This window comes from Hyperolius riggenbachi, chromosome 7 (genome assembly GCF_040937935.1).
Source record: "Hyperolius riggenbachi isolate aHypRig1 chromosome 7, aHypRig1.pri, whole genome shotgun sequence".
In the NCBI taxonomy this organism is placed as follows: Eukaryota; Metazoa; Chordata; class Amphibia; order Anura; family Hyperoliidae; genus Hyperolius; species Hyperolius riggenbachi.
In genome coordinates, this window is record NC_090652.1 from 253,795,599 (window position 1) to 253,810,276 (window position 14,678).

The window sequence follows — 14,678 nt, forward strand, 5'->3', positions numbered from 1 at the left end:
CTAGCCGGGGCTGGGGCACAGTGGGTAAGATGCAGGCTGGGTGGGTAAGGTGCAAGCTAGCTGGGGCAGGGTGGGTAAGGTGCAGGCTAGCTGGGGCTGTGGCAGGGTGGGTAAGGTGCAGGCTGGCTGGGGCAGGGTGTGTAAGGTGCAGGCTAGCTGGGGGTGAGGCAGGGTGGGTAAGGTGCAGGCTGGCTGTGACTGGGTGGCTGGGGCAGGGTAGGTAAGGTGCAAGCTAGCTGGGTCTGGGGCTGACGCCAGTACATGCAGGCGCGTCACAGTAAGGAGACACGCTGTTACCTAGGAGATGACGCTAGGAGCGATGCGGGGAGAGAGGCGGCATGTCGGATTCTGGTGAGTCTTAATACCTAACGCTCCGCTCGCACTCTTCAGGGATGGAGGGAAGGAAGGGCACTAGTGAGCCGCCTCTCATGGACGGGCCACAGTGTCCATTGCAGTTCACACACATAGCGTGTGTGCTATAAACAGGGCTGTGGAGTCAGCAAAAACTTATCCGTCTACTACTCTGACTCCTCAGTTTATGATACCTCCGACTCCAGGTACCCAAAAATGGCTCTGAATCCGACTCCACAACTCCGATTCCAGCTCCTCGACTCCAACCTAAAATTGATCAGTTGAAAAGCTTGTTATTTCTGTATTGGCCTTTCCTAATGTGTGTGAGGATGATTGTGAGATTCCCTGAAATGTTTGACTTGTTTCAACATTTGAAGCACAAAGTTTACCTAATTGCCCTGAGTTAGAACTATATTTTTAGTTTTATCTGTGGAAGAAAAATAGTTGTGCTTTGTTCACATTAAGATCTATAACAACCTGTTATTGTACAGTCTGTATGCATGATCACGAAGAAATGTGACAGTTCCCCCCCCCCCCCCCCAGCAGCAGTGGTCTGTGACTGACTAACCACTTGAGTACCAGCAGTCTCTGGCCCCTTAAAGACCAGAGACTTCTGGTACAAAACCAGTCTTTCCTGCGACACGCCACACGGACCCACCGATTGCGCCACTTGCGCCGCTCTGCCACTGCTGCAGCTCACTTGCCCTGCTGTTGCTATGACAGCAGAGCTCAGTGAGTCAGCCAGGAGCCGATTTCATTGGCTCCTGACCCTGTGATCACTGTGAGCCGATGTGATTCTCTTTATTTACTACATAAAATTCACGAAAATCAAAAGGTGGACAGTACAATATATATTTTATGTATGTAGAACAAGTATTTATCTACTTATATACATGTTTTCTTTTCCTGGGACGATTGCTGCCCAGCTGTCCTAACAGGCTGCTTTGATCCTCCGCTAGGCGGCCCAGTAAATCTGCCATTTGACACCAGTTAGCGCACGCACACTCCACCGTTGGAGCGTTCTGCGCCTGGATACTGGATACTTCAGCTTTCATAATAGAATGTGGCTCTCCTATCTCGCAGCATAGCTGCTGACCAGGCTTTACAAGGGAGGGAAGTGACTGACAGCTGGGAAAGAACTATATTAATTCAATCATGTGGGGAATAAAACACAGCACAAGCTGACAGTTTATCCCTCAGTGTGGCCGCTTTGCATGAGTTTTAGAAGTAGTATCAACTTATTCTTATTTCTAAGACAGATTTGCACTGGTTTTGCACTGTTCTACCAGTACTATATTTCCATCACCTTGACTGTTTAGCTTATTTAAAAACGTTTTCTCTCACACAAGACATGCGTCTTCAGGTCAATCTTACCAATTTTAGACGTGTAAAAAGTGACACCGTACTGCGGATACATTGTAGTGAAATTGGAAAAGGAGTAAAAGCGGAGGAAGAGGATGTGGTCAAAGAAGGGAAGTCACACAGCAAACATCTTTAAGGAAGTGAGAATCACCACAGGAGCAGGCAGACTGTTATAAATGCCCCAGTGAAACTTCTTTTCACCATCACCGCGTATAATGAGGCCACAGGTTGTGACGTACAGTATACCTTTAATGGGCATGTAGCAGCTTCTTCAGCTGTTTTGTTCATTTTTTATTGCTAACTTTACCGTTGAGTTTTCATCAGCATTACAGAGTACAATTATAATTGCATTGCTTAAAAAAGCACTCTAATGACATATAGTGGAATACAGTAAATTATTCAGGATACCCACTTTTACCTTAATTATCCAGGTTTTTGCATCAGAAACACTTCCTATATCTCTATATTGCTGTATACTGTATGTAACCCCGCCCTCCCAGTGATGTAAAGCCTAGGCTGATTAGCTATGCGCTCATCTTCTTCCTGTGCACTCTGACCATGGTCCTGATCCAATTCACTTTTTCTCCTAGGTGATATTTTCACATCTTATCAATAAAATGCCTTTGAAGCCACCAGCAAGCAAGAAAATATTCACAATAATTTTGACCTACTTTTTGGTACTTTCTAAATTGTGTAAATTAAGCGCAGTAAATTAACAGAAGATTAAAAATTGCCTCCTATGAGAAAACTTAAGGGATCGCTAGCCCAGCCTGGCCAATCTGGAAGAGGCTGTCGAAGGGCATTTAGGTAGCAAAGGATTGGGAGGAGAACGGGGCAGCGGTGGGCATTAGGACAGCTTCCATGCCTGCTGACACCAAGTCCCCGCCCCCCCACCCTGTTTTTCCTACTGAGTTCCGCTCTTGTATCCTTTTGGAGAAAAAGGTTGATTGGATTGGGCCTAGGGCTGCTCAAATCCGGATCCGGCAGATACCCGGATAGCTGCTATCCGGATACCTCCCAGTAAACCTGTGCGGGGTGGGTGGGGGGGGGGGGTCAATCTTACCTGTCTGACGTCTTCTTCATCCGTTCCTGGCGCTTCCCACGATGCGGTCCACGCGGCGGTCACATGACTATAAACACTTCCTCCTTCCGGGTTGAAGGAGGAAGTGTTTGTAGTCACGTGATGCGCATGGACTGCATTGTGGGAGGCGCCAGGGACGGACGAAGAAGACGTCAGACAGGTAAGATTGACCCCCACCCACCCTGCACAGGTTTACTGGGAGATATCCGGATAGCAAATATCCGGGTATCTCCCGGATTTGAGCAGCCCTAATTGGGGCCCATGTTTTTTCTTTTTTTTTGCTTATTCTAAGCTGACTGACGTTAGGAAGTGAAAAAATGAATCGCTCTGCAAAAAAGCACTTTACAAAAAAATGGCTAACACGCAGGAGACGCTTAAAAAAATCGCTAACAAAAGCGTGAGCGCTGGCGATTTATGATGTGAACAAGGCCTTAACAACACATTCTGCGGTGGTTCACCTTGCCAGCAGGAAAGATATCCACCTGTGGTAAATATCAGAAATGTAAATCAGGGAAAGAAAAGATTTTATAAATTAGAAAATGCTGACTAAATAATTTATAAATAATCATTGTAAACAAATAAGCTGTTTTATGCGTTATGTTACTACAGTTCCTCTTTGAAGAGCATTTTAAGGAAGAATGGGTATTTTTGCTTCAGATAGTGCGGTAAGGGGTTGGAACCACTTTTGGGTTATTGCTGCTGTTTTTGGTTCTCGTCTGTGAGAATTTCCCTCACTACTTGTCTAGACAGGAAGTGGCGAAATGGTCAAAAAAGAGTGAGAGATACAGTGACAGAAATACATACTTCTTGCATCGTACAGTGATCTGCAAACTTGGCTCTCCAGCTTTTAAGGAACCACAAGTCCCACAATGCATTGCAGGAGTCTGACAGCCACAGTCATGATTCATAAAGGCAAATGCATTGTGGGACTTGTAGTTAACAGCTGGAGAGCCAAGTTTGCAGATCACTAAAAGCTAAAGCTAAATACTCATCACCCGATGGAGGAAGATAGATTCAGCGACGCCCCCTTCCGGCCATCAGGTATGCTCCACGCCACGCAACGTTACACGACGGGCATGAATGGGAAGTCAAGCAATCGTGGTACTTTGCGCGGAGTCATTGGAGATCTTACAGAAACACTCAAAAAATCAATGGTGGTTGAAAAAATTGTTGGGAAATTTGCATAGTGAGTACGGGCCTGGAAATATCAACTAGTTTTCTTTTTTGCTGTCCCTCATTTCCTGCCCCCAGGACTACCAGTTCTCATACTGAAATGTAATAAAGTGAATATTTCTCCATGTACAAATATGAGTGTATTCACAGTCTGCATAACGCTGCTTCATTTCCTTGTTATTACTCCAGCATTAAGCTTGGTTCACACATAAATCTGCACATGTCCGGTCCAGTACTGTCCTGCCTGTCAGTTTTGCATCAGTTTTCTATCAGTAGCTGACTGGACTAGAAATGTACACCTTTTATATGTGAACACACTCATAGAAACACATGCAAAACTGATACAAAACTGACAGAAGTGGACCGGCCAGGAAACTTACCCCTTTTATGTGTGAACACAGCCTTTGAAACATATAAAAAACTGATACAAAACTGACAGGACAGGACTGGACTGGAAATGTACAGATTTATGTGTGAGTACAGCCATAGAAACACATGCAAAACTGATGCCAACTGTCAAAAACAGGACTGGACACTTTTTTATGTGTGAACCAAGCTTTACTCCTTCATTCAAAATCCAGGCAGAGCCAACTGTCACTGCTGTCACCTAGATGTAGAGATTAGGTCTCCTATCTCAGCCGACCTATTGACAGGCATCCCCGCCCACTTTATCCTTTCCAGGTGGAGATTGGCAGGGCAATGCCTTACATCTATGTATGACTTGGGGGGGGGGGGGGGGGGGCTGCAGTGATCATCAGCTTTGCCTGTACTTTGAGACTTTTAAGATTAACAAGGAGACGAAACAGCATCAGAGGTGTAACTGCTGGGAGACAAGCTCCTGCCCAGCTACACACCATTCCCGCCTCCAATACATGGTCCCCTTCATAGCAGGTGTTGTTGTGTCTATACATGTTATAGGTGGAGGGGGTCATGGTGTCTGTTCTACTATGGAAGGAGGTCATCGAGGCCACCCTTATTATATGACGGCCATCTGATAGGTCAGGGTGGAAGAAGGAGAAGGTGAACACTGAAAGCTATGATTTGTAGTTACACACCTGAACAGTAGTAAGCAGGCTGTGCGTATGCTCAGATTTATACATGGGGATGGGTTCACCGTACTGTCTTTATTCCTACTTCGGTGCACCTTAGAACAACGTAATACTTTCCCTTTTGGCCATAAATATTACAAGGATTAGTGACAAACATTATTTCAGCTTTATTACTCAGTTTTATGTGCATATCATTCATTGTTATTCCACAGAGTATCAAAGGTTTCTGCTGGTCAGAGGATTTGTCCAGTTGTAGAAAACAAGTAACAAAGGCTCCTGCCTTGTGCATCTAATCACTCTTGCAGCAAGGCGGGGCTTCTGGACAGTCTCATGGCAACAGTACATGTAATGGAGCACTGATGCTAAGGATGCAGAGAAGCAGTTCTAAATATTTGGAATGAGATGGATTACGATGTAATGGGGCCCTAGGCATGGTAGTAGATTTGGGGCCCCCTTGTGGTCCTTTTGGTAAGCTGAAGTGGAGAGAGGTCAGAGAAGGTGGCTGGTGGGCCCCTTGCCACCCACTAGGCCCCAAGCACCTGCCTAGGCTGCCTGGTGGATGATCCTGCTCTAAATACAGGCAATAGTTTGGGCCATGAAATTCTAAAACTTAAAAATTCTAAAACTGCCCTCAAATGTCAAATCTTTGTAACCATGGCAACAGTACCCTATTTGAGAGCAGATTACTGAAAACCTCCCACTTTGCTGCAAGAGTAATTAGCTCTATTACAAATACTGTGTTTGGCATATTCATAAAAGCAAATAAGGTGTGCAATTCGTCATAACTCACAGTATATAGGGCTAAACTGAGTAGATTGCATTTCTCTTACCGAACGTAGAACTTTCCTTTAGTGAACACCAACTTCATGGCCTGAATGCTATACCATGACTACCTCTCCACCACCATTTTGTTTGACAGAGAGATAAATTAGGGTTTTAGTCTAAATTCGTTTGTACTTTTGGCAAGCCTGGACTTTCTATCACTTATCTCTTTTTACTTTCCTCAGGTTGATAAATCACTTGTGGCAGAGATCTGTACACCTTGTTTTTATGTAACCTGACACTCTACATGCCGAGACCAGACGCCAACTGTGGTCTGTGCACTTTGTAGAGTTTATGTTCCACCTCAGAGCACTGATGAAATCTTATCTTCACGCTCTGATGGCACAGAATACAGAGTTATGTCACTTGTGGAGCTTTTCTGTGAAGTGCATCTCCAGTCAAACATGAATGAATTTGAGCATATACTATATAGTGCAGATATATACCTGATATTTATCATTCACCTCCTGGCTGTATGATCCTTTGAGCCTCATCTACACGGTACAATTTTCCATCAGATCGGATCTATTTGACGGATCTATTAGATAATTTCTAACCAGTCCAATCGGATTGTGTTAGATTTTGCAAAAGATTTTGGATACTTATCAAAGCAAAATCTATCCCAGAATTGATCTGAAACAATTGGGACGTCTACACACGATGCAATTTCGCATTAGATCTATCGAATAGATCCGTCTATCTGATGGAAAATTGTACAGTGTAGATGAGGCTTTAGATATTGCATCAGATCCCAGTGATGACCCTTCTCCCCATTGTAGCCACAAGCTTTGTACCGCTTGTTGCACTACAAAGCTTCCACTAATGCCATAGCTACAGACCTCTGGGCCGTGATGAGGAGTTTGGTCCTATTCCCTCCCCACCAGTGGCATAGCTAAGGGGTTTTATATTGCGCCCCTACAACTCAGAGGGGAAATAGTACTTTATGCTGCTGGGAATTTGAGCGACAGCAGGGCAACCCATCATTCAGTTCACCCTGCACTCAACTCACTGGCGGTGTACTTATACGTACGCCTATTTTTAAAATTAAGTCTCAAGCAATTAGAAAGCACACTTATCCGGCATCACCCGATCTCTGTTAGTGTCTGATAAGCAAAACTCTAGTGTAGTTTGATTTGTGAAATAGCTGCAATATTCCAGGTAGGTTTCATATGTAAGTGATGGTAGAGTCAGACATGAATTTGGTTGTGCCTGTGTCAGAAGTACTAGGTCAGTGACGGTTTTACCAGCGATAGCTCTTTTCATCTAAGCAATGCAACGCTCCAGCACTTAGCTGTATTAGTTTCAGCACTCATCACTGCGCTATTGCTGTGAATGGCTCTTCATATCCACACTCATCACCGCTGTCAATGGCAGGCCTGGATCTCTGGCAGTTTATTGTATCGCCCTCGCAGTCAATTACTGAAGATTAACAGCAGTGACCTTACCAACAATAAGCCTGCTGCAGCTCACCTTAGAAGGAACATAATAATAATTTCTGTTGAAATGTGTAGGCCATGATGACAATGCTGTACACAAATGGATTTGAGTAGTTGTATTATGGATTTGTCATAGGTTTGCACCATCAGCAGAATTTGTATTGAGTGATAAGCTGTATGTGTACAGTACATAGCAAGATTAAAGTGGCATGAAACTCAACATCTTTTTCTTTGCTCTTAAAGATACTTTACAGCAAAAAGGTTCTGCCAGAATAACAATGGTAGCAGAACAGCATTCAAACAGTTAAACACAGCACATCTTCAGCGGGATGCTTCCCACTGAAGATGTGCTGTGTTTAACTGTTTGAATGCTGTTCTGCTACCGTGGTACCGAACTTGAGTGATTACAGTAGTAGCTGATAACAAAACAAACAATGTAGAGAATATACAGTAAGAGCTTAAAGGATACCTGACCCAAGGCAAAGCAACTTAAGGGAAGAACAGAGGTGTATTCATGCTGGACCGACATACCTCTTTGCATTGTCCATTCTTCTCCTTGTTTCCCCCGCTCTCTGTAATCACGCCTTGAAAAATTTGACTATCAGTTAAAGTCAAATTTTCAGACAGGAAGAGGCAGGCTTGCCATGATGTTCTGTCATAGCACCCTCCTGTTCCCTCCTCTTCCCCGCCCCATTAATTCCCTTAAAAGGTAGATGTTATAGAATAGCCCGCCCCTGTCAAATTTTTTAAGGAGTGACTGAGAGGAGCAGGGGTAAAGGCTGCCATACACTGGTCGATTGCCTCCAGATCGACCAGCAGATAGATCCCTCTGTGATCGAATCTGATTAAAGAGGGATCTATTGGCTGCCTACACTGCAAGCAGATTTTGAATCGATTTCACTATGAAACCGATTCACAATCTGTGGAGTATCCGCCGACCCCCCCCCCCCCCCCCCCCATACATTACCTGATCCGGCCGGCGCGAGTACCCCGGTCTTTGCTGTCTTCTTCTCCGCTCTGGGCTCCAGCTTCACTTTACTTCCTGTCCGGGGAAGTTTAAACAGTAGAGGGCGCTCTACTGTTTAAACTTCCTGTCGGGACAGGAAGAAGTGAATCTTGCCGGAGCCCAGCGGAGAAGGAACAGCGGGGATACACGCCGGCCTGATCAGGTAATGTATTACCGCTAGCGTTGGACGTTTGAATGCCGCTATCGTCGCACTCCCGACCCGCCGGCGATTGAGCAAAATCTTCCGCGCAGAAAGATCGACTGGAACGGAAATTGATCGTTCGGTCAGCATTTGTGCAAAAAATTCACAGCAGATTCGATCACAGTGATTGAATCTGCTGTATATCAGCGGGAAATGCGCAACCATTTCATTTTCTCCCCATTGCATATCAACGGGAAATAGTATAAGTGTGTATGGGCCCCTTAACAAGGACAGGAATGAAAAATGTGGATGTATGTGGATCCAGCTTGAACACACCTCTGTGCTTACTTTAGGTAGCTTTTAGGTATGCTTTAAGGATTTTGCATAGAATAGCTTGCCTAAGAATATAAATTTAGTAACATATGTCGGTGGTGGCTGGTTATGTACTTTACCTAGTTTGACAGAAGTCACACTACGTCTGATTCTCTTCTTTGGCTATAATTAGAGCTCATCTGTGATCATTGTGATTTATCCCCATACAATTCATCTCAATGGCCTCTGCTTTAACAATAACAATAATATTTATATGGCGCTTTTCTCCCTGGGGACTCAAAGCGCTGCTTTGTATTTGGTATTCATTTATCCAGATACACAAAGGAGACCTTCTCTCACTGATTGGCTGACAGTAGGACAGTCTGTGTGGCCTGTTGTAACTGAGCTTTGATTGGCTAGCAACTCCAACACAACAGAGCTGTGAAATTCCTGTTGCATCATCAGTAGAATACTGGTGTACTAAGAGTGACTGTAGCAGTGTCCGTGCATTACTAGGGGGTCATCAATGCATTGAATTCCGCCAATGAAGAAATCATCCAAAAATGCTTAAATTGTGACATTTGTCATTGAAAACCCTAATCTTGTCTTTGTTAGAATTGTACACTATGTAAAATATACTAATCTAGATCACTGTGATTTAAAATAAACTGGAGGTGTGAGACCAATGGAGGCTGCCATGTTTATTTCCTTTTAAATAATATCAGTTGACTGGCAGTTCTGCTTATCTTTATGGTCAGTAGGGTCTAAAGGGGCCCATAAACTCAGCCGATTTTTGGCCGATCGATCGAATCGATTGATTTGGGGCTGATTTCGATCGATTTCAATCGATCTGACATGATGGAAAATCTAGGTTGATCTGTTGATCTGTTGCTTATCATTTTGCATTGGACCAAATGGAAATCTGATGGCAAAAAAATGCCATCAGATCGATTTTCAATAGATTTCATACTGAAATCTATTGGAAATCTGTTCCTAGTAAAAAATGTTCCTAAACACATCAGATAGATCAGAAAATCTATCTGACGATCTATCTGCTGCTAATCTAACGAGTGTATGGCCACCTTTAATCACACCTGAAACAAGCATGCAGCTAATCTTGTCAGATCTGTCATAGACATCTTCTCTGTATGCTTGTTCAGGGTTTATGGCTCAAAGTATTAGAGGCAGAGGATCAGTAGGAGAGCCAGGCAATGTGCATTATATAAAAGGCAATACATATGTCAGCCTCTATATCTTTCTCACCTCAGGCTTCCTTTTAAGCTTTGTACGCAGGATAGATGTTTCTCGGCCAAGGCGCCCATTCGTGGCCACCTAAGCCAAGAATCCAGCATGGAGGGTGGCCCCCCATGTGTCAGCAAAAGAACCAGACTACGGGATCATCTCCTCTGAATCCACTGTTCTGCCTCTTTACCACTACCGCTGTATGCTGCTCTGTCATTGGCTGCGCATTGTCTCCACCCCCTTCCATAGCTACAGATCACAGAAATTAATTGAGTTCCGGGGCCTACAGGCAACAGTCATTGTGGGAAAATGTGTTCCTTTACAATTTCCTTTACCTCAGCCCTGTGTTTCCTCTCCCCTCTATCCTGGTCCATTATACTGTATCTGTAATAAATTAAGTTAGAAGTATGTATGTATTGATTCTTTTGCTTAGAGCACTTCACCATTATGTATTTGCTCTGGTCTCTTCTACCCGATCCATGCTCCCTCCAGGCTGTTAATGTATTTATTGGTGTATTGATTTGTGGTTTCTTCCAGCTTGTTACAGGTTTGGTTTATTCAAATTCTCAGTACATAAGAAAAGGGACATTCTCACAATAATTATGCAATGAAAGTAAAAGTAAAGTAAAATGAAAGTAAAGCTGATTTTACTGTTAAATGTACTTTTCACAAAACTCTTTCTTATATCTACTGATAATATCAATGTCTGTTTATGTATATGCTTCTATATTTACGTTTGCTAGGTCCAGCTATTTGCAGTGGTTCAGCAATAGGGAATGCAGAGGATGTGACTTCACACTAGCCATCCCCGCTCCTTTTAACTGCTGCAATTGCTCTTCACCAGTGCTATGCTTGTAACGATCACCTCTATAAGTGTTGTGAATAATGTTAATCATAACCACACACACACACACACACACACACACACACACACACACACACACACACACACACACACACACACACACACACACACACACTATACACAGACACACACACTATACACAGACACACACACACACACACACACACACACTCACACACTATACACAGACACACACACTATACACAGACACACACACACACACACACACACACACACTATACACACACACACACTATACACAGACACACACACACACACACACACACTATACACAGACACACACACACACACTATACACAGACACACACACACACACACTATACACAGACACACACACACACACACTATACACAGACACACACACACACACACACACACACACACACACACACACTATACACAGACACACACACACACACACACTATACACACACACACACACACACACACTATACACACACACACACACACACACACACACACACACACACACACACACACACTATACACAGACACACACACACACTATACACACACACACACACACACACACTATACACAGACACACACACACACACACACACACACACACACACACTATACACACACACACACACACACACACTATACACAGACACACACACACACACACACACTATACACAGACACACACACACACACACACACACAATATACACACACACACAGGCACAATATACACACACAGGCACAATATACACACACACACACACCTCCCTGACACTGCAGCTGTCCTTGGCAGGTTTTGGTACTCATTATACAGTATATTGTTATGTACAAAATGCTTGCAGGTGGTCAGTGTAAAGCTGGCCACTAACGGTCCAATTTCTTGCGAAAAATCATTTGAGCGATCAGAAATTCTGATCGGAAGTGATATATTGTAATACATCATTCACTACACCATCAACGAACCAATCTTTGCTTCCTATCTATCACAACCAACGAGAAAATCAAAATTTTGGTTCAACCAAAATTCATTCGGACTACATTTTTTTCGCTCGTTCATAATCGTTTGTGTCCACCAATGGAGATTATTTACAACCAATCCAATCAGAATTTCTGATCGCTCTAGCGATTTTTCGCTAGAAATTGGACTGTAGTGGCCACCTTAAAGCTTGATCCAATAACTCTTGTTAGGAGAACTCAGGGAGAAGCAAGTGATCTGTTTGATCAGATGATAGATTTGAAAGGTTCTGGTTTGCTGTGATAACTTCTTGGTTTAACACATGATCATGACCAGCAAATTAGAGACTTTCAAATCTACCAGATGATCAAGCAGATCACATGCTTCTCTGTGAGTTCTCCATTGCCATCCCTACTCTTTAGCTATGCCACTGGCTATCTGCTGGATATTATTATTCATCTGAGTCTAGAAGAGGCTCACTGGATCGTGCCTGCTGTGTCTTTTATATGAAATTACCCCACAGGTGATTCAAATTTGAAGATATGTTTTTAGTGTTGCTACTTACTCAGTCACGTGACTAAGATGTTATGATGCTTCGTATAAACAATATTCCAATACGTGTTTATTGACTTCAGAAATCAGCAAAACCGGTTGTCAAACGTCTAAACTTGACCTTGCTTTTTCACAGATTATTGGTCGGTGCACCGCGAGCAAGAGCCTTTCCCGCTCAGAAAGCCAATGTGACGGGTGGACTTTATTACTGTGACATCACCTCCCCAGCTGCGTGCCAAAGGGTTGTATTTGATGACGCTGGTACGTTTCTTACTTGTTATACCATAAACTCTGGAAAATTCCCTAACTTATCCTTCTCCAGCCCCACCCTCCCCTTTCCCCCAGTCTGAAGGAAAACATTCTGAAGGTCATGATGCATTTTCCTACTGTTCCCCCTGGTAACCTCTTAGTACTCATTGTGACCAGTATCTGTCACACATTCCCCAAGCACCCCACCACACCCCCGGTACTCTGTGTGCCTAGGACCTAAACCCCCTCCCAACTTAGTAATGAGGGCCGGTTCACATTGGGCGCTTGTCTGCCGCTTTCCGGCGGTCGCGTTTGGGTCTGTGATTCAACGCGATTTGTGATTCCCGTTCAGTAGAATGAGAATCACAGTGCAGTCGCCCCAAAAACACTGCATGCACCACGTTTGTGATTGATCAAAATCGCAACAGCTGCAGTGTGAATATATCCATAGGGATACATTAGTAGCAGCGCTTTGCTGATAACCGATGATCAGCAAAGCGCTAAGTTTCAACCAGCCCTTAGAGTGGCCAGGATCCTTCCTTAGTGACTGTTTTGCCTAAGCAAATAGGGTTTTTAAACCCTCTAACTTCGCTCACCATTCAAAGATGGGAATAAACAAAATTGCTGCAAAACATGTATATACAACTCAAAGGAATAGTTTATTTAGTTCTACAATCCTGTTACAATATTATCTAAGCCTGCAGAATCATAGTTAGTTTGAGTAATTAGAAGTATGCATCAACACGTTACCAAGCTGTTGTAGACATCACCCAGGGAGAATCGGGGGACCTCAGCGACCTCGAAGGGGAAACAACTGGAACATACACGAACAGCACGTCTGCTGATCATCTGGAAAGATCCCAAAGTCAAAGTGTCTTCCCCCTGCCTTTAACGGACAGAATCGTCATAACCGCGCAAGCGCACAAGCAGCTAATCAGAACATGCTTCTATTCCACGCAAGCGCAGAAAGAACACATGCTGCTGATGCTCCCTTAGCGCGTGATTACAACATGATCTTATTCCACGCAAGCGCAGAAAGACCATATGTTGCTATTTTAGCGCGTGATCAGAACATGCTCTCACTGCGCGCAGGCGCAGAAAGACCACATGTTGCCAATCAACAGTGAACAAAAACATGTTTTTCTTCTACCAAAGGGCAAGAAGAACATGTTGCTTTTTTGGTGTTGCTTTGTGGACAAAGAATGTGAGCAAATGTAAGAAATGTAACTTATTGCACAGCAATTCATTGTTCTTACTTTGCACAAGGACAGACAAAATACAGCAACGTCTCCAGTTGCTGTGTTAAACCAAATTAACTCATCCAGTACTAGACAGAGAACACATTTAACATATATACGTGAACAGTAATCCATACATTAAAGGATCCATACATAAAGACAGGCATGTCACTAACATATCACATACCAACTGCAATCAATATTGTCCTCTTCCTCAGAAACCAATTGCAGCCAAATATTGCTCCCTCTCTTAATAATCAATTGCAGCTAATAGTAACCACCCCCTCTCTTGGTAGCAATTTGCAGCCAGTATTCTCTGCAGGATGCCAGTCATCACATGATTGCAGAGTGACTGACTGCATTCTACTATATGTCACTGCAGTGCTTCTTTAATAATACAATTGTTAGTATTAATGTATCCATTAAAGAAATGAAACATTTTGATATCTGACCTTCAATGTAATGATTGGGAAGATATGTTTGAATTGGTTACATTAGTGTTACCATAAGTTAAAACCTGCCTGGCGTTTTGATATGGCCGCGGGAGGGTTTTTTTCGCCCAATTTTTTTTTTATCATGTAGCTAGCCTAGCGCTAGCTACATGATCCCCGCCCTCCCTGCTCCCTCCCTACCACCCTTCCGATCGCCGCCGGTGTGAAGACCCATCCGGAAATCCCATTCTGAACAAGATTTCCTTTAGGGCTTCCCCGTCACCATGGCGTCGAACGGAGTGACGTCATCGACGTCGTGACGTCACAGGGAGTCCCAATCCACCCCATAGTGCAGCCTGGCGGCAATTGGCCAGGCTGCGCAAGGGGTCTGCGGGGGGGGGGA

At 43.9% G+C, this 14,678-nt stretch overlaps 1 protein-coding gene across 3 annotated transcripts in view; it reads left to right on the forward strand.

Annotated features, from left to right (window-relative positions):
• The window catches only part of ITGA6 (integrin subunit alpha 6), a 130,508-nt gene that overhangs the window by 35,790 nt on the left and 80,040 nt on the right, over positions 1-14,678 (forward strand). For all 3 annotated transcript variants that reach the window (XM_068245525.1, XM_068245526.1, XM_068245527.1), the window contains exon 2: positions 12,494-12,618. In XM_068245525.1, the coding sequence (XP_068101626.1) occupies positions 12,494-12,618 (125 nt within the window). The remainder of the gene's footprint in view (positions 1-12,493; positions 12,619-14,678) is intronic.